The sequence below is a fragment of the Trachurus japonicus genome, chromosome 10, assembly GCF_045865225.1.
Source record: "Trachurus japonicus isolate A0001 chromosome 10, Traja_1.0".
In the NCBI taxonomy this organism is placed as follows: Eukaryota; Metazoa; Chordata; class Actinopteri; order Carangiformes; family Carangidae; genus Trachurus; species Trachurus japonicus.
In genome coordinates, this window is record NC_140916.1 from 35,973,215 (window position 1) to 35,998,806 (window position 25,592).

At 46.3% G+C, this 25,592-nt stretch overlaps 1 protein-coding gene across 1 annotated transcript; it reads right to left on the bottom strand.

Annotated features, from left to right (window-relative positions):
* Positions 1–25: 25 nt before the first annotated feature.
* On the bottom strand, positions 26–2,171 carry LOC146980328 (uncharacterized). Its single transcript, XM_085788657.1, has 2 exons — positions 2,056–2,171; positions 26–947 (listed from the first exon to the last, which is right to left on the bottom strand). Exons 1-2 carry the CDS (start codon positions 2,169–2,171, stop codon positions 26–28), a joined length of 1,038 nt encoding a protein of 345 aa, XP_085644783.1.
* Positions 2,172–25,592: the final 23,421 nt, after the last annotated feature.

Consider the following 25,592-nt stretch of genomic DNA (forward strand, 5'->3'; position numbering starts at 1 on the left):
TTTGCAACCAGATAATTCAGCACAGTCAAGGGAGTCCACGCTGCACATGGTCGTACTGCCACGGGACTTGGCCAGCAGGTGAAGTGAAGTACTGGCGGAACGTATCCCGCACCCTCAGTGCTTCAGCTGATGCCCTGTTTCCTCTGAGACTTCTGATGGCACCAAGGCCACTGGCACCATCCACAGCATCGGAACCATCGACATCAGCACTCTGGCTTCCATCAGCACCACGGAGGTAATTTGTGAGGATGCAGGTGGCTTTGATGATACTGTCTGCAGTGCAAGGAGAGACTTGCAGCCGGCGTTGGTACACCCTCCAACACTGGCTGAGGATGCCAAAGGCATTCTCAACGATGCGCCGGGCTCTGGAGAGACGGTAGTTAAAGACCTTGCGATCTTCTGGCAGACGTCTTCCAGGATAAGGGCGGAGGAGAAAGGTTTTCATTGGGAAGGCCTCATCTGCTACTATGACAAATGGGACCTGCCCCAACTCCGGTGCTGAGGGGAGTAGGCATGGTGGTGGCACATTTAAGTTCCCACCTTGGAGGGCCTGCCCCAGACGGGAGTTGGCAAAAATGCCACCGTCGCTGTTGCTGCCAAATCCTCCCACATCAATAGCCAGAAACCTGTAGCTGGCATCCACCAGCGCAAGGAGGACAACCGAGAAAGTGCCTTTATAATTATAGTACTGTGACCCAGAATTTGCAGGTGCCTGTATTATGACATGTTTGCCATCAAGTGCACCAATGCAGTTCGGGAAATTCCACCTTTCCTGGAACCTTTTAGCCGTGCTCTTCCTGAGCTCCTCATTTGGAACTGGCATGTGGCTTTCCTTCAACTGTTCCCAGATGACATCACATGTGTCCTTCACAATCCCAGCCACGGTTGACACTCCAAGCCGGAAACTGGAGGCTATCGTTGTGAAGGAGTCCCCTGTGCTGAGGAATCTGGGGAAGGTGGGAGAAGAGTAACATTTGAATACACATACTGCCAATCATTTTTTTATACAACACATACACACATATACAGTATATAGCTATATATATATATATTCATATATTCTTTCTATATTTCTATTTCTCATACCAGAACACACACACACACACACACACATATATATATATATATATATATATATATGAAGAGTTCATTTGCAAAAGCAGATAAGTGCCATTTTGAAAAAAATGAGCTGAGGCTTTGTAATTATTCTTTGCTAATTATTCTTTTCAATAAAACTTTATTTTTTTTGAGATATGTCTTTTTTGTTACATCTCAAAGTCACTCAACTTTGGTTTGACTGATATCACCTTATGTAAATTAAAAATTAAAAATGAATATTCTGGAGTTATCTGCTTTTGCAAATGAACTCTTCATATATATATATATATATATATATATACACACACACACACACACACACACACACACATGTATATAGGCCTATAGGCTATATGTGTGTGTTCTGGTAGGAGAAATAGGAATGCACAAACTGAAAAAAGGCTGGTGCTGAGACAAAAATGAGCAGATATCAAATTTAAACTGAATACCTCACAGGGCTCTGGCAGTGTGGGAGTTAATACAATAGATGGCAGTAGTGGACAGACTGTCAAATAGATTGATTGATTGATTGATTGATTGATAGACAGATAAGGATGTGAAAGATGACAGTCTGTAACATCAATATTTGATACAAGCCAATCAAAATATAGCAAATTAATATAATGCTGCAGGGAAGCTAGGAGAGATGTACACCAGAGCAAGGGTTTATGGGATATGCCAGAGTTGTTTGTGTTGTTGTGGAGCGTAACCCCCCCTCCTGTCTCATCTTTATAACTTTACGTCTCCACAATGTAATAAATATAATATAATGTAGGCTTATATAATGCTATGTCTCTAGTAATGTTTCCCACGGAGCTCTGCCCCATTTGAAAGGAGAAGGAAGCCGATGTCAAAAACAAACAAACAGGGAAAACCCTGCTACATAATAGCCTACAATATAATGTAGCAAACATAGGCTACTATAGTATTTAGCTACGGCTTTGTAGCCTACCTTACCTCAGACATACTGCCAGACGCTGCTCGGGATCGACAGGGTCCCGGTAATTAGTGGTTTGCTTCCTCAGGTGCGGCGCAAGAAGCCCGAGAAGCGTCTCAAATTGTCCCACAGACATCCGAAAATATGTCCGGAACCGGTCATGATACAGCTTGAGCTCTTGGACAAGGCAGTGGAACTCCCCATCTCTTTCCCTGGCTTGTAGGAGTGGATGGATCCAAAATCTCCTCTTTTTTTTGGAGGTGAGGAGGCGGAGGACAAGCTCATCATCACTTGAGGATGTTGCTGAATCCATCATTTTCTGAATGAACTCTCGCGGCGCGAAACTTTGGTTTATAATTGTCGCATCGTCGCATATTCGCGTCGCCGCCGGTGTGTATGGTTTTGATGCGAAATATTTGGCCGCGAATATTTCGCAATTTCGCGTCGTTTATTCGTTACGTCCGCGGTGTGAAAGGGCCTTTAAAAGAGAAGCTTCAGGTGTGTATTGCTGGACAGAAGAGGAGCGCTGCCACCACTTGTCATCCAGATAAGGTGCACGCGCCCTTAAAGAGACAGATGCATTGGCTCGGCTCGGCTGGGCTTGCCTCGCCGGACCCCCCCCCCCCCCTCTCAAATTTTTTTTTATTGCGGATTTACACGAATCACACAAATGACAAATGACCAATTTGGGATCCAAAACGGCGAATTTCGCCGAAAGGTGACAAGTTTGCACCCCTGATATGTGTATGTGTGTGTGTGTGTAATGAAGTGATGAAAGGATCCAGGTTCTTGATTCTTTGCTGGCACCATATCTCTAGTTGTCCTCCAGGCTGTGGTTCGCCATCAAACGTCTCGATCCAGGCTCCAACATCCGGGTAGGTCCAAGGTTCAAAGGATCCAACAGGAAAACCTGACCTATGATGAGTAATGTCAGAACATTCTCTTAATTCTCTCAACTCTCAATCATGAAATACAATATATAAATCATGTTAAATCCACTCAATTCACAGAGAATATTTTTAACTGAATAAACATTGTAATATGACACCACACCCAATAATATCATAGCAACATTCTCAAAATATCAGAGATTAAGTTATTAAAATAACTTCTCCACATCAATAATATAAAAATAACGTCTTCACATAGTAATAAGCATGCAAATATAACATTAATACCAGTAAGAAGACGTACAGTGTGCACCTTCTGCCATGTCTTAGCATAAAATAGTGACTCGGCGTGCTAAAAACGCAGATACTGTGCTAAATCATCAGATTTTACAGTTCAGTGTGCAACAAATTCTCAAAACGTCTCATATTGCACCTTCAAAATGAAGCTAGTGCTAGCTTTAACGCTAGTGATTCACACGAGTGGGTAAGGTCTCTGGTATTAGCACTGATTAGCACTGGCGGTTAGCATTTAGCATGGAAAAAACGATTTCTCACCGATGCGTTTTCTTCTTGGTGGAGATGTCGGGTCCCTCTAGCTTCACTCTCACAGGTCCAGGGCGTCACCGGAGTTATCCCGTAGTTTTTAATCACTTTTATCAACTTTTACTAGTGTCTCCTCTTCACAAGCTAAGTGTCGTGCTCGATGCGGGGCTGCTCGCTCTCCTGACAACGGCTCCGGAGGAAGTGAACCTTGTTCTGAGCAGGTCAAGGGGCGGGAGCTTCTTCCCGATTGGCTGACAGCTCATCTCCAGCCAATCTCTTTCAAAATAAACGTATAAAAAAATATTTTATCACTGTTCAATTTCTTTTTATAGGTAAGTATCTGTTTTTAATTATTAACATAACTTAGTATTTATTAATTAACTTTTTAAATATGAATTCAGCTGTTTTAATATGCAATCAACTAATTTTTAATACAGACTTTTAACCTTGGTTACAACAGACATTATAACATTAAAGGTGTACAGAAAAGAAAATTGAATTTGAGCCCACTCTGGGTCATAAAATTAGTGTAATAACTCATCTATCAGACGATATAGGCCAAACTTTGTGCAAAATTCTATTTTTGAGTAAATCCGTGATGAAAGTGTGTATTTTAGTGTAGTTTATTTTTTCGTATTGGATAATGCAGGCGCACGGATTATACGTCAGCCTGTACACGATTCACTAGCCACTGATATTGGATCCGTAATCCGTCATTCAAACGTCTGAGACACGCACACACACACGGAGCTCGGGCTCGCCCCAAACTTTGAATATCCCGCCCGCTCGATAACGACCAATCAAATTCATTTTCCTTACTCGGGTAAACTCGTGTTGCAGCTCGTGAAAACTCGGCGCGACAAACGGGACAAACGGCCATTTCTGTACACCTTTAAAACAATGTGCTTAAAGGGATATTTCAACATTTTGGCAGATTTGCCCGTTAATCCCTAGTCTTAGGGATAGGGTTCGTTACTTTTACTGTAATTGACGGTAACCTACAAGCTGTTTTTAGATCGGCGGGGCAGAGACATGAGCTGCTCAGCTACCGCTACGGAGACTATCAAACACACAATCCAACAACTCTACAACGCTCTTGTGGATGATTGTTAAGTGTTAATTAAGTGTATTGTTTCATGTGATTTCATGCGTGTAAGGTTGTAGCCTATCTTTTTTTTTTTTTTGCCAAACACACAGCACAAAATTTAATAAACGGGTTTAGGTGCATAGGCTAATACCACTTTCCAAAATGTCCTGAAGTAGGCTACAAGCATAAATAACTTCACTTTATAATTAAACTCAAATGTAACTTAAAATACACTCAAACTTAATATTACAGTGTTGATATTAAAATGTATACTTTCAAAATATGTTATCATTGTATTTTACAATGACAATTTTAGCATACATTTTAAAATATATCAAAAGTATGTGTGAAAACAAATTTCAAATAAGTACACTTTAGAAATTACACATAAATTTCACTTAAAGTATATTTTAGTTTAATATATTTCTATAAAGTGTAATATAGTATAATTATTTTCAAGTGTGTTAAAAGTGTTAGCGTGAAAGTGTGATGTTAGTGTAATTTTTATATATTTATATAAAGTACAATTTGTATAATTACATTTTCAATATACTATTCAAAATACGAATATACTTGAAATACAATAAAGTACACTTTTTTTTCACCAGGGTCTGCCTCTCTGACCCATGGAGAGAGCTGGTTCCACAGTAAAGGAGCCCGGTAACTGAAGAGATACTTGGAGTCACTAACAGACCTGCATTCTGGGAGGAGTGCGCTGGTAGGACAGTAAGGAATGATTAGTTCTTTCAGATAGGATACAGCTTTATCATTAAGAGCCGTATAAGTCAGCAGGAGGATTTTGCTTAGTGCAGGGTTGAGTACTCTGAACAGTGACCAGGAATATCTCCATGTGGTAACTTCCACAGTCCAAAAACACAACCGAACGCACCTTTTAAACCTGAATCCCAGGCGAAAGCACCAGTACCACGGAAACAAACAGAGAGTATGTGCCCCACGTACTTGGCCCCGGAAGGGAATGTGGAGGGCGTAAGGAAGTGAATAAGGAACAGTGAGAGATCCAGAGAAGCCCTTTGGACACTATGACAAACATCTTGTACTGCCCGAACCTGTAGTAGGAAGACCAGTCCAGCTGTAAGTGCAGTCGCCTCTGTTGTGGCCCCGGGTCCGAACAGAGACTGACATGCACCACATCACCGCACGTGATCAACCCCCCACGGGATCGGTATCTGTAGTTAAGGGAACGGGATGCCTGACGGCCCACGAAGCCCAAGCTGCGGAAAACTAGTGACTCCTATTCCGATTGACTACTCTGCAAAGTCTGTGCTCACTGGGCCACTGAGTGCTGGCTATGAGTTGAGCCGAGACTGTGTCACATACATGTAATGCAGTGAAATGTTAACAGCCAGCTCTGTATCCTAAGTTATCTTGGTGAGTTCTAGACAGAGTAAGGCAATTGGCAAGGCAATTTTATTTGGATAGCCCGTTTATTACAAACAGTTTGTCTCAAAGGGCTTTACATGGCATCATAACAACATCCCCTGCCCTTAGACCCTCACATCGACTGAGGAAAAACTCCATAGAAAACCCCTTTAACAGGGAAAAAGCGGAGAAACCTCAGGGTGAGCAACAGAGGAGGGATCCCTCACCCAGGACGGGCAGACGTGCAATAGATGTTGTTACAGACAAGACAAAACTGTTTACAGTTTATGACACAGAATGTGGGAAACATGGAAATGTAGCAAGAGTTGATCAAGGCAGCTTCTGGTGAGTGGGGGGGGGGGGGGGGGGGAGCAGGGAGAGCTGGCCAGCTCAATGGGGAGGACTGGGTGGCACGCTGGTCCATGGGAAGGGAGGCCAGGCCAGTCTAACAGCAGGGGGAAAGGCGGCGAGGGGGGTCGATGCAGGCAGCGGCTGGTGCAGAGAGATGGAGCTCCGGCGGATCTGCGGAAACACAGAGAGAGAGTGCGAGACACCAAGGCCAAACTACAAAGTACAACAGAAATTGACAGTTCAAAAATGTACTGAGAAGAGAGAGCTATGAGTTGAGATTTCACTGCATTACATGTATGTGACACAGTCTCAGCTCAACAGACAGCTCTGTATCCCAAGTGACCTTAGTGAGTTCTAGACAGAGTAGAGTTCGCTTAGTGCAGGGTTGAGTACTCTGAACAGTGACCAGGAACATCTCCATGTGGTAAATTCCACAGTCCAAAAATACAACCAAACGCACCCTTTAAACCTGAATCCCAGGCGAAAGCACCAGTACCACGGAAACAAACAGAGAGTATGTGCCCCACGTACTTGGCCCCGGAAGGGAATGTGGAGGGCGTAAGGAAGTGAATAAGGAACAGTGAGAGATCCAGAGAAGCCCTTTGGACACTATGACAGACATCTCGTACTGCCCGAGCCTGTAGTAGGAAGACCAGTCCAGCTGTAAGTGCAGTCGCCTCTGTTGTGGCCCGGGTCCGAACAGAGACTGACATGCACCACATCACTGCACGTGATCAACCCCCCACGGGATCGGTATCTGTATTTAAGGGGGTGCCTGACGGCCCACGAAGCCCCAGCTGCGGAAAACAAGTGACTTGTATTCCGATTGATTACTCTGCAAAGTCTGTGCTCACTGGGCCACTGAGTGCGGGCTACGAGTTGAGCTGAGACTGTGTCACATACATGTAATGCAGTGAGATGTTAACAGCCAGCTCTGTATCCTCAGGAACCATGTGGTAACTTCCACAGTCAAAAAAAAAACACAACCGAACACACCTTTTAAACCTGAATCCCAGGCAGGGGGAGCTGGCCAGCTCAATGGGGAGGACTGGGTGGCACGCTGGTCCATGAGAAGGGAGGCCAGGCCAGTCTAACAGCAGGGGGAAAGGCGGCGAGGGGGGTCGATGCAGGCAGCGGCTGGTGCAGAGAGATGGAGCTCCGGCGGATCTGCGGAAACACAGAGAGAGAGTGCGAGACACCAAGGCCAAACTACAAAGTACAACAGAAATTGACAGTTCAAAAATGTACTGAGAAGAGAGAGCTATGAGTTGAGATTTCACTGCATTACATGTATGTGACACAGTCTCAGCTCAACAGACAGCTCTGTATCCCAAGTGACCTTAGTGAGTTCTAGACAGAGTAGAGTTCGCTTAGTGCAGGGTCGAGTACTCTGAACAGTGACCAGGAACATCTCCATGTGGTAAATTCCACAGTCCAAAAATACAACCAAACGCACCCTTTAAACCTGAATCCCAGGCGAAAGCACCAGTACCACGGAAACAAACAGAGAGTATGTGCCCCACGTACTTGGCCCCGGAAGGGAATGTGGAGGGCGTAAGGAAGTGAATAAGGAACAGTGAGAGATCCAGAGAAGCCCTTTGGACACTATGACAGACATCTCGTACTGCCCGAGCCTGTAGTAGGAAGACCAGTCCAGCTGTAAGTGCAGTCGCCTCTGTTGTGGCCCGGGTCCGAACAGAGACTGACATGCACCACATCACTGCACGTGATCAACCCCCCACGGGATCGGTATCTGTATTTAAGGGAACGGGGTGCCTGACGGCCCACGAAGCCCCAGCTGCGGAAAACAAGTGACTTGTATTCCGATTGATTACTCTGCAAAGTCTGTGCTCACTGGGCCACTGAGTGCGGGCTACGAGTTGAGCTGAGACTGTGTCACATACATGTAATGCAGTGAGATGTTAACAGCCAGCTCTGTATCCTCAGGAACCATGTGGTAACTTCCACAGTCAAAAAAAAAACACAACCGAACACACCTTTTAAACCTGAATCCCAGGCAGGGGAGCTGGCCAGCTCAATGGGGAGGACTGGGTGGCACGCTGGTCCATGAGAAGGGAGGCCAGGCCAGTCTAACAGCAGGGGGAAAGGCGGCGAGGGGGGTCGATGCAGGCAGCGGCTGGTGCAGAGAGATGGAGCTCCGGCGGATCTGCGGAAACACAGAGAGAGAGTGCGAGACACCAAGGCCAAACTACAAAGTACAACAGAAATTGACAGTTCAAAAATGTACTGAGAAGAGAGAGCTATGAGTTGAGATTTCACTGCATTACATGTATGTGACACAGTCTCAGCTCAACAGACAGCTCTGTATCCCAAGTGACCTTAGTGAGTTCTAGACAGAGTAGAGTTCGCTTAGTGCAGGGTCGAGTACTCTGAACAGTGACCAGGAACATCTCCATGTGGTAAATTCCACAGTCCAAAAATACAACCAAACGCACCCTTTAAACCTGAATCCCAGGCGAAAGCACCAGTACCACGGAAACAAACAGAGAGTATGTGCCCCACGTACTTGGCCCCGGAAGGGAATGTGGAGGGCGTAAGGAAGTGAATAAGGAACAGTGAGAGATCCAGAGAAGCCCTTTGGACACTATGACAGACATCTCGTACTGCCCGAGCCTGTAGTAGGAAGACCAGTCCAGCTGTAAGTGCAGTCGCCTCTGTTGTGGCCCGGGTCCGAACAGAGACTGACATGCACCACATCACTGCACGTGATCAACCCCCCACGGGATCGGTATCTGTATTTAAGGGAACGGGGTGCCTGACGGCCCACGAAGCCCCAGCTGCGGAAAACAAGTGACTTGTATTCCGATTGATTACTCTGCAAAGTCTGTGCTCACTGGGCCACTGAGTGCGGGCTACGAGTTGAGCTGAGACTGTGTCACATACATGTAATGCAGTGAGATGTTAACAGCCAGCTCTGTATCCTCAGGAACCATGTGGTAACTTCCACAGTCAAAAAAAAAACACAACCGAACACACCTTTTAAACCTGAATCCCAGGCAGGGGGAGCTGGCCAGCTCAATGGGGAGGACTGGGTGGCACGCTGGTCCATGAGAAGGGAGGCCAGGCCAGTCTAACAGCAGGGGGAAAGGCGGCGAGGGGGGTCGATGCAGGCAGCGGCTGGTGCAGAGAGATGGAGCTCCGGCGGATCTGCGGAAACACAGAGAGAGAGTGCGAGACACCAAGGCCAAACTACAAAGTACAACAGAAATTGACAGTTCAAAAATGTACTGAGAAGAGAGAGCTATGAGTTGAGATTTCACTGCATTACATGTATGTGACACAGTCTCAGCTCAACAGACAGCTCTGTATCCCAAGTGACCTTAGTGAGTTCTAGACAGAGTAGAGTTCGCTTAGTGCAGGGTCGAGTACTCTGAACAGTGACCAGGAACATCTCCATGTGGTAAATTCCACAGTCCAAAAATACAACCAAACGCACCCTTTAAACCTGAATCCCAGGCGAAAGCACCAGTACCACGGAAACAAACAGAGAGTATGTGCCCCACGTACTTGGCCCCGGAAGGGAATGTGGAGGGCGTAAGGAAGTGAATAAGGAACAGTGAGAGATCCAGAGAAGCCCTTTGGACACTATGACAGACATCTCGTACTGCCCGAGCCTGTAGTAGGAAGACCAGTCCAGCTGTAAGTGCAGTCGCCTCTGTTGTGGCCCGGGTCCGAACAGAGACTGACATGCACCACATCACTGCACGTGATCAACCCCCCACGGGATCGGTATCTGTATTTAAGGGAACGGGGTGCCTGACGGCCCACGAAGCCCCAGCTGCGGAAAACAAGTGACTTGTATTCCGATTGATTACTCTGCAAAGTCTGTGCTCACTGGGCCACTGAGTGCGGGCTACGAGTTGAGCTGAGACTGTGTCACATACATGTAATGCAGTGAGATGTTAACAGCCAGCTCTGTATCCTCAGGAACCATGTGGTAACTTCCACAGTCAAAAAAAAAACACAACCGAACACACCTTTTAAACCTGAATCCCAGGCAGGGGGAGCTGGCCAGCTCAATGGGGAGGACTGGGTGGCACGCTGGTCCATGAGAAGGGAGGCCAGGCCAGTCTAACAGCAGGGGGAAAGGCGGCGAGGGGGGTCGATGCAGGCAGCGGCTGGTGCAGAGAGATGGAGCTCCGGCGGATCTGCGGAAACACAGAGAGAGAGTGCGAGACACCAAGGCCAAACTACAAAGTACAACAGAAATTGACAGTTCAAAAATGTACTGAGAAGAGAGAGCTATGAGTTGAGATTTCACTGCATTACATGTATGTGACACAGTCTCAGCTCAACAGACAGCTCTGTATCCCAAGTGACCTTAGTGAGTTCTAGACAGAGTAGAGTTCGCTTAGTGCAGGGTCGAGTACTCTGAACAGTGACCAGGAACATCTCCATGTGGTAAATTCCACAGTCCAAAAATACAACCAAACGCACCCTTTAAACCTGAATCCCAGGCGAAAGCACCAGTACCACGGAAACAAACAGAGAGTATGTGCCCCACGTACTTGGCCCCGGAAGGGAATGTGGAGGGCGTAAGGAAGTGAATAAGGAACAGTGAGAGATCCAGAGAAGCCCTTTGGACACTATGACAGACATCTCGTACTGCCCGAGCCTGTAGTAGGAAGACCAGTCCAGCTGTAAGTGCAGTCGCCTCTGTTGTGGCCCGGGTCCGAACAGAGACTGACATGCACCACATCACTGCACGTGATCAACCCCCCACGGGATCGGTATCTGTATTTAAGGGAACGGGGTGCCTGACGGCCCACGAAGCCCCAGCTGCGGAAAACAAGTGACTTGTATTCCGATTGATTACTCTGCAAAGTCTGTGCTCACTGGGCCACTGAGTGCGGGCTACGAGTTGAGCTGAGACTGTGTCACATACATGTAATGCAGTGAGATGTTAACAGCCAGCTCTGTATCCTCAGGAACCATGTGGTAACTTCCACAGTCAAAAAAAAAACACAACCGAACACACCTTTTAAACCTGAATCCCAGGCAGGGGGAGCTGGCCAGCTCAATGGGGAGGACTGGGTGGCACGCTGGTCCATGAGAAGGGAGGCCAGGCCAGTCTAACAGCAGGGGGAAAGGCGGCGAGGGGGTCGATGCAGGCAGCGGCTGGTGCAGAGAGATGGAGCTCCGGCGGATCTGCGGAAACACAGAGAGAGAGTGCGAGACACCAAGGCCAAACTACAAAGTACAACAGAAATTGACAGTTCAAAAATGTACTGAGAAGAGAGAGCTATGAGTTGAGATTTCACTGCATTACATGTATGTGACACAGTCTCAGCTCAACAGACAGCTCTGTATCCCAAGTGACCTTAGTGAGTTCTAGACAGAGTAGAGTTCGCTTAGTGCAGGGTCGAGTACTCTGAACAGTGACCAGGAACATCTCCATGTGGTAAATTCCACAGTCCAAAAATACAACCAAACGCACCCTTTAAACCTGAATCCCAGGCGAAAGCACCAGTACCACGGAAACAAACAGAGAGTATGTGCCCCACGTACTTGGCCCCGGAAGGGAATGTGGAGGGCGTAAGGAAGTGAATAAGGAACAGTGAGAGATCCAGAGAAGCCCTTTGGACACTATGACAGACATCTCGTACTGCCCGAGCCTGTAGTAGGAAGACCAGTCCAGCTGTAAGTGCAGTCGCCTCTGTTGTGGCCCGGGTCCGAACAGAGACTGACATGCACCACATCACTGCACGTGATCAACCCCCCACGGGATCGGTATCTGTATTTAAGGGAACGGGGTGCCTGACGGCCCACGAAGCCCCAGCTGCGGAAAACAAGTGACTTGTATTCCGATTGATTACTCTGCAAAGTCTGTGCTCACTGGGCCACTGAGTGCGGGCTACGAGTTGAGCTGAGACTGTGTCACATACATGTAATGCAGTGAGATGTTAACAGCCAGCTCTGTATCCTCAGGAACCATGTGGTAACTTCCACAGTCAAAAAAAAAACACAACCGAACACACCTTTTAAACCTGAATCCCAGGCAGGGGGAGCTGGCCAGCTCAATGGGGAGGACTGGGTGGCACGCTGGTCCATGAGAAGGGAGGCCAGGCCAGTCTAACAGCAGGGGGAAAGGCGGCGAGGGGGGTCGATGCAGGCAGCGGCTGGTGCAGAGAGATGGAGCTCCGGCGGATCTGCGGAAACACAGAGAGAGAGTGCGAGACACCAAGGCCAAACTACAAAGTACAACAGAAATTGACAGTTCAAAAATGTACTGAGAAGAGAGAGCTATGAGTTGAGATTTCACTGCATTACATGTATGTGACACAGTCTCAGCTCAACAGACAGCTCTGTATCCCAAGTGACCTTAGTGAGTTCTAGACAGAGTAGAGTTCGCTTAGTGCAGGGTCGAGTACTCTGAACAGTGACCAGGAACATCTCCATGTGGTAAATTCCACAGTCCAAAAATACAACCAAACGCACCCTTTAAACCTGAATCCCAGGCGAAAGCACCAGTACCACGGAAACAAACAGAGAGTATGTGCCCCACGTACTTGGCCCCGGAAGGGAATGTGGAGGGCGTAAGGAAGTGAATAAGGAACAGTGAGAGATCCAGAGAAGCCCTTTGGACACTATGACAGACATCTCGTACTGCCCGAGCCTGTAGTAGGAAGACCAGTCCAGCTGTAAGTGCAGTCGCCTCTGTTGTGGCCCGGGTCCGAACAGAGACTGACATGCACCACATCACTGCACGTGATCAACCCCCCACGGGATCGGTATCTGTATTTAAGGGAACGGGGTGCCTGACGGCCCACGAAGCCCCAGCTGCGGAAAACAAGTGACTTGTATTCCGATTGATTACTCTGCAAAGTCTGTGCTCACTGGGCCACTGAGTGCGGGCTACGAGTTGAGCTGAGACTGTGTCACATACATGTAATGCAGTGAGATGTTAACAGCCAGCTCTGTATCCTCAGGAACCATGTGGTAACTTCCACAGTCAAAAAAAAAAACACAACCGAACACACCTTTTAAACCTGAATCCCAGGCAGGGGGAGCTGGCCAGCTCAATGGGGAGGACTGGGTGGCACGCTGGTCCATGAGAAGGGAGGCCAGGCCAGTCTAACAGCAGGGGGAAAGGCGGCGAGGGGGGTCGATGCAGGCAGCGGCTGGTGCAGAGAGATGGAGCTCCGGCGGATCTGCGGAAACACAGAGAGAGAGTGCGAGACACCAAGGCCAAACTACAAAGTACAACAGAAATTGACAGTTCAAAAATGTACTGAGAAGAGAGAGCTATGAGTTGAGATTTCACTGCATTACATGTATGTGACACAGTCTCAGCTCAACAGACAGCTCTGTATCCCAAGTGACCTTAGTGAGTTCTAGACAGAGTAGAGTTCGCTTAGTGCAGGGTCGAGTACTCTGAACAGTGACCAGGAACATCTCCATGTGGTAAATTCCACAGTCCAAAAATACAACCAAACGCACCCTTTAAACCTGAATCCCAGGCGAAAGCACCAGTACCACGGAAACAAACAGAGAGTATGTGCCCCACGTACTTGGCCCCGGAGGGAATGTGGAGGGCGTAAGGAAGTGAATAAGGAACAGTGAGAGATCCAGAGAAGCCCTTTGGACACTATGACAGACATCTCGTACTGCCCGAGCCTGTAGTAGGAAGACCAGTCCAGCTGTAAGTGCAGTCGCCTCTGTTGTGGCCCGGGTCCGAACAGAGACTGACATGCACCACATCACTGCACGTGATCAACCCCCCACGGGATCGGTATCTGTATTTAAGGGAACGGGGTGCCTGACGGCCCACGAAGCCCCAGCTGCGGAAAACAAGTGACTTGTATTCCGATTGATTACTCTGCAAAGTCTGTGCTCACTGGGCCACTGAGTGCGGGCTACGAGTTGAGCTGAGACTGTGTCACATACATGTAATGCAGTGAGATGTTAACAGCCAGCTCTGTATCCTCAGGAACCATGTGGTAACTTCCACAGTCAAAAAAAAACACAACCGAACACACCTTTTAAACCTGAATCCCAGGCAGGGGGAGCTGGCCAGCTCAATGGGGAGGACTGGGTGGCACGCTGGTCCATGAGAAGGGAGGCCAGGCCAGTCTAACAGCAGGGGGAAAGGCGGCGAGGGGGTCGATGCAGGCAGCGGCTGGTGCAGAGAGATGGAGCTCCGGCGGATCTGCGGAAACACAGAGAGAGAGTGCGAGACACCAAGGCCAAACTACAAAGTACAACAGAAATTGACAGTTCAAAAATGTACTGAGAAGAGAGAGCTATGAGTTGAGATTTCACTGCATTACATGTATGTGACACAGTCTCAGCTCAACAGACAGCTCTGTATCCCAAGTGACCTTAGTGAGTTCTAGACAGAGTAGAGTTCGCTTAGTGCAGGGTCGAGTACTCTGAACAGTGACCAGGAACATCTCCATGTGGTAAATTCCACAGTCCAAAAATACAACCAAACGCACCCTTTAAACCTGAATCCCAGGCGAAAGCACCAGTACCACGGAAACAAACAGAGAGTATGTGCCCCACGTACTTGGCCCCGGAAGGGAATGTGGAGGGCGTAAGGAAGTGAATAAGGAACAGTGAGAGATCCAGAGAAGCCCTTTGGACACTATGACAGACATCTCGTACTGCCCGAGCCTGTAGTAGGAAGACCAGTCCAGCTGTAAGTGCAGTCGCCTCTGTTGTGGCCCGGGTCCGAACAGAGACTGACATGCACCACATCACTGCACGTGATCAACCCCCCACGGGATCGGTATCTGTATTTAAGGGAACGGGGTGCCTGACGGCCCACGAAGCCCCAGCTGCGGAAAACAAGTGACTTGTATTCCGATTGATTACTCTGCAAAGTCTGTGCTCACTGGGCCACTGAGTGCGGGGCTACGAGTTGAGCTGAGACTGTGTCACATACATGTAATGCAGTGAGATGTTAACAGCCAGCTCTGTATCCTCAGGAACCATGTGGTAACTTCCACAGTCAAAAAAAAACACAACCGAACACACCTTTTAAACCTGAATCCCAGGCAGGGGGAGCTGGCCAGCTCAATGGGGAGGACTGGGTGGCACGCTGGTCCATGAGAAGGGAGGCCAGGCCAGTCTAACAGCAGGGGGGAAAGGCGGCGAGGGGGGTCGATGCAGGCAGCGGCTGGTGCAGAGAGATGGAGCTCCGGCGGATCTGCGGAAACACAGAGAGAGAGTGCGAGACACCAAGGCCAAACTACAAAGTACAACAGAAATTGACAGTTCAAAAATGTACTGAGAAGAGAGAGCTATGAGTTGAGATTCCACTGCATTACATGTATGTGACACAGTCTCAGCTCAACAGACAGCTCTGTATCCCAAGTGACCTTAGTGAGTTCTAGACAGAGTAGAGTTCGCTTAGTGCAGGGTTGAGTACTCTGAACAGTGACCAGGAACATCTCCATGTGGTAAATTCCACAGTCCAAAAATACAACCAAACGCACCCTTTAAACCTGAATCCCAGGCGAAAGCACCAGTACCACGGAAACAAACAGAGAGTATGTGCCCCACGTACTTGGCCCCGGAAGGGAATGTGGAGGGCGTAAGGAAGTGAATAAGGAACAGTGAGAGATCCAGAGAAGCCCTTTGGACACTATGACAGACATCTCGTACTGCCCGAGCCTGTAGTAGGAAGACCAGTCCAGCTGTAAGTGCAGTCGCCTCTGTTGTGGCCCGGGTCCGAACAGAGACTGACATGCACCACATCACTGCACGTGATCAACCCCCCACGGGATCGGTATCTGTATTTAAGGGAACGGGGTGCCTGACGGCCCACGAAGCCCCAGCTGCGGAAAACAAGTGACTTGTATTCCGATTGATTACTCTGCAAAGTCTGTGCTCACTGGGCCACTGAGTGCGGGCTACGAGTTGAGCTGAGACTGTGTCACATACATGTAATGCAGTGAAATGTTAACAGCCAGCTCTGTATCCTCAGGAACCATGTGGTAACTTCCACAGTCAAAAAAAAACACAACCGAACACACCTTTTAAACCTGAATCCCAGGCAGGGGGAGCTGGCCAGCTCAATGGGGAGGACTGGGTGGCACGCTGGTCCATGAGAAGGGAGGCCAGGCCAGTCTAACAGCAGGGGGAAAGGCGGCGAGGGGGGTCGATGCAGGCAGCGGCTGGTGCAGAGAGATGGAGCTCCGGCGGATCTGCGGAAACACAGAGTGCGAGACACCAAGGTGACCAAAATGAAAATATATGTAAACCAGAGCGAGAGAGAGAATAAATAAATAAATATTCGATTCACAAAATGCAACCAATAGTAATGTTCAACCTTATTTGTGAAAAGTAATTCAATAGGGAATGGGCGCTGTAACGTCACCCCAGGAACTCGTCGCTACTCATTACACAGTAACTGTGAAACCTTTGCAGAAAGACACACAGTTGCCCCCGAAATGAACAAATTATGTTTCTCTGCATGCATGTGTGACATGAAGGAGTTGGTCAATATCAACATTTACAGGCAGGGGTAAGTGTACCTCTTGAGTCCACCAAAACTGAGCAGCGTCGTAGTTTTTAACTTATTTTTGGTCACTGATGTTGCCTGTTTTACAATCTCAGGCAGAGCCAGCTGTTTTCGATGGTCTGCTGATTGGAAGGTAAGTTAAATAATAAGCACAGTGTTCTGGCATCCTGTTACTTCTGCTGCTCAACTGAATGACCGGTCCAAGATGGCGGCCGCATTTCCCGCGCCCCAGCGTTCGATGCGGCGTCTACTCTTCCTGTGTCATGTGTTAACAGCAATCTCCGTGTGTCAGTGCTCACCTGGTGCTCACACAGAATTTAAAACAAGCGCCCCTAGAAGACGCACACAGTCAGACTTGCAGTGTGCCTGCGCCATGCTCTATACTAACTGCGAATAACGTAGTGTAGGGTGTATTTGAAAGAGGAAAGTCCCCCGGTAGTTGAACCGCTTTTCTACAGCATAATATGACCGAAATAAACGAAAACATGTCAAGACTGTTGCTTCGACAACCAGAAAAGCTCCTACCAAAAAAACCTGTTGCACTCTCATTATCTCTCACTGCAGACAGTTCAGTTACCGTAGCTAACGTTACCTCTGCTGCAGCCCTGCTATGCTAGCACAACGTTTCCTTCCGGAGAGCGGCAGAGCACATAAAAAAACACAGACACGCACCCACAATAAATGTTAGTATGTTAACAATATACTAATATTAACATTCAAAACTTACAGCAAGTCCGGTGATGCTGGCTGCAGTCCTCCGCGTCCTCCGCGTCCTCCGCTTCCTCCGTGCTGTGTTTGCTGTTGCTGCTAACCACTGCTCGCCTTGGGTCAAGGGTCAAACCCTCCTCTTATGTTGTTTTCCAAAGAGCGGTAAGCAATCAGTGTATTATGCGCATTAGCGCCACCTTCAGCTTCGGAGGGTGAACTACCCTGGCAGGGATAATGATCCTGCAGCTGCTCAACACTTTCTGTCGTTCCGCCCGCCCACGGACCGCCCCGGAAGTTGGGCGGTAGCGACAACTTGTTCTGAACGTCCCATGCTATACGTGGTTAGAAAGCTTCGGTTAACCCGATTATTTCAAGACCATTCACGAATTATATGGTTGCTCACAGCTGTAACAGTATCAGTGGTTAGGTCGGCTAACCACCGCTAAGCTAACGTAGGATCGGCAGTGACGCACATCCGCTTTCTGGCATTTTACAACTTGCACGTCAATGAGCTCAGTGACTGATCGTTTCAAGCTGCAGACCTCCACCGTCAGGCTGCCTCATAATAATCAGGCCCAGTCGTGTAGCAGTTTGCTTGAACGCTCTCGTCCCTCCCCTGTTCTCTGAATTTACGCAGACACAGACCATCCTGGAGCATCTGAAGTCCCAAGAATAACGTGTTAACAGGAAGAGGAGTGGATTGATTGGGTAAGTATGCTACTTATTAGCTGGTTAACATGTTAAATTAAATTACGTGTTGTCACCGTGTTTAGACGACCGCGGATTGTCGCCACATGAGGGCTGTACATAGATATACGTAGATGCCGCATTCGGGCGAGGAGTAGTTCCTCCTGACAAGCAGTCAACAACAGTCAGACCGTCAGACAGGTGTTGTGCCGTCGTATGCACCCTTACCGTGAAAAGCACCCCCTCGCGGGAGCGCGCTTAAGCCACTCCGCTGTTGGAAAAGTGAAGCAATTCGCCTGAATATCGCAAACAAACACTGGGGGAAATGCTGCCTCGTGATTTTATTATTTGTGAAGGGAATAGAAGAGAATGACATTGGTTCGTTACACTATTTAAAACGAGGAGGTACTCGCTGCAGAACCACAACTCCAGCATCAGCCCCGCCCACCAGCATCAGCCCCGCCCACTCGCCAGCATCAGCCCCGCCCACCAGTTCCAGTTTCATCTCTCTGGAGCGACTGAGCAGAGACGCACACACAGCCCATCTATCTACAGCACCAACTGCATTAAGATATAGGCTATTTTGTGAAAGATGGTGACACAGGCTGTTAGTAAATCAATTTTCATATCACATTGATTACTGTTTTAACATCTGAACTGTATGTACCGGTATATTTATAACATATATGTATGTAGCCTACCTGTTAAATAGATAGAAGTTCAAGGAATTACTTGTGAAATGTTGGTAGCGTAGTTGGTAGGAATGTTACCTTGGTAGCTGGGAGATCAGTGTTCGATTCCCAACAGAACCTTTTTTTTTTTTTTTTTTTAAATTGCATTTTCCATTTTGTCTCTATAATATATATGTATATACTAGTGCTGTCAAAGTTAACGTGTTAATTTTGGAGATTATTTTAAACATTTGACGCATTAAAAAAAATAATGCAATTCACGCCGTTTTGTTTACTTCCGGTGGTGGCTGACCCATTATGTGTGCAGGCAAAAGCATGTACCGGCTGTAGCGCTGTTATTCTTCACTTTATTCGGTTTTAATATTTTTTCATGCGAGTAAGTAACCGTTTAGATGACCAATATGCTGTTAGTTTATCCACATGATGATGAAGTTTGCTCCGACGACGGAGCAGTGACGCTCCACCAGCAGCGACCAGCGGAGCATCACGGAGGCAGCAGCCCGGTCAGCGGAGCCGGTCGGCCGGGTACACAGCGCCGTCCCCGGGGTAAGTCAGAGAGCCGAGCAGCGACCGTAGCGGAGCATCACAGAGGCAAAAGTGATTTTGGTAAATGTGCATTAGCCTACACAGTAATATGAACAGTAAGGCACTTGGAACTTCTATTTATTTAACAGACCAGGGCTGTCAATAGATTTAAAAAAACAAAAAACGAATTAATCTCTACGCAGACCGGGGCTGTTGCCTCTGTGATGCTAAGCTACGGTCGCTGCTCGGCTCTCACTCTGACTTACCCCGGGGACGGCGCTGTGTACCCGGCCGACCGGCTCCGCTGAGCTGCTGCCTCCGTGATGCTCCGCTGGTCGCTGCTGGTGGAGCGTCACTGCTCCGTCGTCGGAGCAAACTTCATCATCATGTGGATAAACTAACAGCATATTGGTCATCTAAACGGTTACTTACTCGCATGAAAAAATATTAAAACCGAATAAAGTGAAGAATAAAACAGCGCTACAGCCGGTACATGCTTTTGCCTGCACACATAACGGGTCAGCCACCAACAAAACGGCGTGAATTGCATTAATTAACACGTCAAATGTTTAAAATTAATCTCCAAAATCAACACGTTAACTTTGACAGCACAAGTATATACATATATAGATACAAAATGGAAAATGCAATTTAAAAAAAAAAATTCCCTTGGGGATCGAACACCGATCCCATATTTATCAAGTTAACATTCCTACCAACTACGCTACCATCATTACACAAGTGACACCCTGAACTTCTATCTATTTAACAGGTAGGCTACATACATTATAAATATACCGGTACATACAGTTCAGATGTTAAAACAGTAATCAATGTGATATGAAAATTGATTTACTAACAGCCTGTGTCACCATCTTTCACAAAATAGCCTATATCTTAATGCAGTTGGTGCTGTAGATAGATGGGCTGTGTGTGCGTCTCTGCTCAGTCGCTCCAGAGAGATGAAATTGGAACTGGTGGGCGGGGCTGATGCTGGCGAGTGGGCGGGGCTGATGCTGGTGGGCGGGGCTGATGCTGGAGTTGTGGTTCTGCAGCGAGTTCCACTTGTTTAAAACTCTACCAAAGAGTGCAAGTAGCCTAACCGATGTTCTTCTTAACACAAAATCAACACAAGGAGCGCAAACCAACACGTTTTCAACCGCAGTGAAGTTAGTTTTCGCTCCTTCTCAATACATTAAAAATTCAGAGAAAATATAAGATGTGTGCAATAAAAAGAGGTATAAAATATATTTAAAAAAATAATATAAAATATTACATGTGTTCAAATGCAATAAAAACAGGTGAGTGTCATGGAGGAGGCTTAGATATTCTGTTCTGTGGTGATTTTGAGCAAATAGGTCACATGGCCTGGGAGTTATTGAGCTAATCCTCATATTTACAATATAAAATATATTTAAAAAAAATAATATAACATATTACATGTGTTCAAATGCAATAACAAAGGATTGTATCATAGAGCAGGCTTAGATCTACCATCCTGTATGATTTTGAGCCAACAGGTCACATGACCTGGGAGTTATTGAGCTATAAGTCTCATATTTAAATGAAATAAATGAATAGCCTATTTAGAGATGTCAATCCAAATAGGTCATGTGACCTATTTGCTCAGAATCAACACAGGACAGAAGATCTAAGCCTTCTAAGCCTCTTTTTATTGCATTTGAACACATTTTTAATGTATTGAGAAGGAGCGATTGTCTGTCAAATATTCAACTTAAAACTAACTGCCAGCAGCCACCTTTTAGTAGGCTATGCCATGATATTGTGTGGAAATATACCCCAGCTATAATTACAAAATGACATTTTTTGAGCAATTTCAAGGCATTTGACGTGGCAAAATGGTCGAAAACAATAACATTCTGATCTAGGATGTGGCCTGCAATGAAAAGGATGCTGGGATAAGAGAGGCAGGGCAGGGCTGTGTTGTTCTACTTGCCACGATGTGCACCCCTGGTTAACTTGAACTAGGAAAGTGCCACATGGATGAAACTCACTCTGGTTACACATAATACTCCCATCTCTAGACTGTGAAAAGCATTTGATGCTGGGATCAACCAAAAAGAAATACAGGGGGGGTGCTTTTCAGGGCAGGGCTGTGTTGTTCCACTTGCCACAATGTGCACCCCAAGGCAAAATTGCTTTTCAGTCTAAAGATGGGAGTATTATGTGTAACCAGAGTGAGTTTCATCCATGTGGACCTTTCCTAGTTCTGGTACCGCTGATCCAGAGTGTCAGTGTTGTGGATAGGTTCAGCTCATAGACAGCTGGATAGGCTGAGAGTAACCCCGGGTAGGCTGAGCTCGCTTCGTGATACATGCACATACACTCACGTATTGATAAACAATGCACTTGATAGACTCACGGATTCAAATCAAAATGCAGCACCAGGTGACAGTTTTTTTTATCGGCAGCAGTGAAGGTGTGTGGTGGTGGTGGTGGTGACTTGGCTCTTAAAAACACAGATACAACTTTTTACTACAGCTTTTAGGCTATTCATAAAATAATCAGAGCACAAAAGTTACCCGGGCCATGGCCCCCCTGGCCCCCCCGGTTCCGCGGTGTAGTTGGACTTGGGGTTAATCCTATTGAGTTAATTTTTGCTTTATAATTTACCCCACCACCCCTTTTTCTTTTCTCTTTTTTTTTTATCCTCCAACGATTAAGAAAGAGGCTTCTGTCTTCAGTCATGACGAGGTCAGGACACCTTTTTTTGCTCTCATTTTTTTTTCTCCCACTCCTCATGAGTGATCATTGACTTCAGAGTCTATAAGTAAGGCGATTTTCTCTCTCTCTCTCTCTCTCTCTGGCATAAAATCAGCGTTTATCAAAATATTTTGTTACTCAGTCTCTGTTTATATATTACCTTGTCCTGAACTTTTTGCTTTTGAAAACCAACATGGGTAGTTTGAAGATCTTTTGTTGCAACTTCAAGGGTCTTAACGGTCCTAATAAAAGAGTAGCCTGCTTAGATTTATTAGCAAGAAACAACATTGATTTAGCTATGCTCCAGGAGACACATCTGCAAAAAGATGATGTCAATAGACTGGAAAACCACCTTTATAAAGTATGTGCTTCCTCTTCTGCACTAAATAAAACAAAAGGGGTTATAATATTAATACGTAGAGCACTACGAATAACCATCATTGATAAAGGGGGTGATAAAGATGGTCGAATTGCCTTTTTGAAGTGTATTAATAATGAAAGAAAAGTGGCATTCATCAATATATATGCCCCCAACTTATATGAAGAGGTATTTTTTACTCAGTTGAATAGTATATTGGCTGAACTCTCTGACTTTGAGTTAGTAATTGGCTCGGACATGAATGCTATATTGGATCGAAAATTGGATAAATCAAGTAATTCTTACTCTAATGTACAATCAACTAAAGCATTACAACATCTACTTTCTGATTTTAATCTTATGGATGTCTGGAGGTTACATCATCCCACTTCTAAGGAGTACACTTTTTTTTCAAATCCGCATAAAACCTTTACAAGGATAGATTTTATTTTTATGTCTGCTTCTATTATCTCTGTGGTTAAAAACATAGAAATAAGGAATATGACATTAACAGATCATCATGCATATGTATGTCATTTGATGTTCTCCAACTTGTCTAGAAGAGCCACAAGGTGGCGGTTTGATTTAACTTTGTTGCAAAATCAGGATTTTTGTGAACAATTTGAACTGGAACTTTTAGAGATTAATCGCCACTCTGTGTATGATGCTAGATATCTTTGGGACTCAATAAAAGGCTTTATAAGAAATTATGCCAGTTCATATTCTTCTAGACTTAAGAAAGCGCAGCTTCAGAGAATTGGCGTATTAGAAAACTCAATCTCTGACCTAGAACGATCTCAACAAATACTTTACTCTGAACAAGCAGCTAAGTCCTTAACTGAAATAAAAGTGGAACTAAACTTATTACTAACGCAGAGAGCTGAGTCTGTTATACATAAAAATAGAATGAATTATTTTTTTCATGGTAATCGCCCCAGTCGGCTATTAGCCAATAAATTAAAAACAAACGATCAATTTACAAATATAGCAGTTATTGCATCAAAAACTGGTGCTATGATATCTGACCCTCACTTGGTCAATCAAAGATTTTCTAGCTTCTATAAAGAGCTGTACACTTCAGATAATATTTCATCAGCATCAGAGAAGGACAACTATCTGCAGAAAGTTGATGTGACGGGGTCAGTTTTAGTGTTGTATGTTTTGATTCTTTGTTTTCTTGCTGTGATTTAAGTTTATAGAGCATGTGAAGTTTTGGTGTTTTGTTATATTGCATGTTGTGTTATTTTGCAGTAGTTATGTTATTTTGTATATTTTATAGAGTTCGTTATTTGAGATTACTTTGAATCGGTGTTTCTTTTTTTACAAGCTGACCTTGAACGTCACACAGCCAGCAGACTAATCACCGCAACAAGCCGCAGCTGGTGGCATGTGCAGGTATAACCTTTTTATTTAGGCAGCGGCAGTGAAGCAGCAGAGGACGCCAGGCAGAGAACCAGCCAGATCACCAGGAGACCACCATCGTAAAAGACCCTCAGACCTGAAGTGCAGCAGCCTGTGTCTGTTCGGCGTAACAACTCCAGCCTGGGTGCATGACGTAAAGTTATCACCCAGGAAAAGCGTGAGTGTTATTTTCCCAATTGAGTTGCAGACACTAAGAAGGCCGGCTGCAGGGCCAGGCGAGAGGAGGGAGTGAGAGTGTGGACAGGTGTGTCGACAGAGAACTGGTGGCTGTGTTCTGCGTCTCTAGGCGGAGTGCTGGATCCGAGGGGACCCGCGTGGCCATAGATGGAAGAAGACGGCCGGAGTTGAGAGGGAAGCATCGTGGGATACTAGAGGGGTGTTGTTGCGATATACCCCTCTCCCGGTTAAGTACCTCTCTATTGCCTATTTTAAGCTTTGGATTTTATTGGGATTTTAAACCGTGGGAATTTCCCCTTTTAAACTTCGGAACCCTGTTCTTGACCACTCGTTGTTTCCTTTGTCCCTTTCAAAGGCCTCATCCCCTCCCCATCACCTCTGAAGATTGAGATCAGCATCTGGTCCTGAGAAGGATTCCTCCGGGACTATCTGAATCCGGGCAAAGAGACTTTGGACTGTTTACAATAAACCTTGGTGAACTTTTCATTTTAACTGTGGTTTTTAACTCTGCTCGAATCTGATTTTAAAAAGAACCTGTGCCAAATAGTTAGAGTCCTGGGCTCTTCAACCCAGGTGGCGTTGTCGGCAACACTTTTAACTAAATTATTATTTTTAGTTCGAACATTGCCACGTGACATTTTCTGGCGTTGTCGGCAGGATCAGGTACCTGAGCAGAGTTGAAACCAAGGTATTTTTTGTTTTACGCATTTTTATTTATTATTGGATCCTTTTAACCAGTTTTAAAAATGATGATGATGATGCCTGTGTTTCCGGGTGCGCCATGGGTACCAAAGTTTGGGGGCCCAAATTTGGAGCTCAAATATGAGGATTGGAAAGAACAGTTAAAAGGGCTAGTGCAATATGTTGAGACAGAACAACAGAAAGTGGGTGTTTTAATGGGGGCACTAACAGGGGAAGCTAGAGGGCAAATTAATGTGTTGGAGGAGGAAAATCGCAACACAACTGCAAAAATCTTTGATGCATTGAATGGTCTTTATGGTGGGCGGGCTCCAGTGTCAATTGTCAGAGCACAGTTTTATGGATGCCGGCAGAAGCCGGATGAATCTGTACAATCCTATGTTCTCAGGTTAAGGGAGCTCAATTACAAGTTGCAGCAATCCGACCCAGACGGAGCCCCCACCGATGTCCACTTGAAGGAACAGTTTCTACTTGGGTTGGAGGAAGGACCTTTAACCCAAACATTGAGGAGATATGCCCGTCAACACCCAGATGGGACTTTCAATGCCCTTCGACAGGAAGCCCTGTTATTAGAGGAGGATGGATGTGGACACAAAAGGCCAGAGGTAATATGCACTGCTGTGGGGGGGGCAAATAATCCTCATTCTCGCCCGCAGGAAACGGATTGGAAAACAGAACTTAAAAAAGAAATCATGATGGAACTTAAAGACCAGTTAAAAGACTGGACACAGGAACTTGTCCGCGAACTCAGGCCAAGAAGCCCACAAAGGCAGACCAGCTACACACAGCGACGAGAACCGGAACGACATAGAGTGCCTGCTTCGT

Coding starts and splice junctions, on each gene's coding strand:
- LOC146980328 (XM_085788657.1), bottom strand. CDS start 2,171: ATGTCTGTGGGACAATTTGAGACGCTTCTCGGGCTTCTTGCGCCGCAC. Junction 948..2,055: donor CGTCTGGCAGTATGTCTGAG/GTAAGGTAGGCT, acceptor CACCTTCCCCAG/ATTCCTCAGCACAGGGGACT.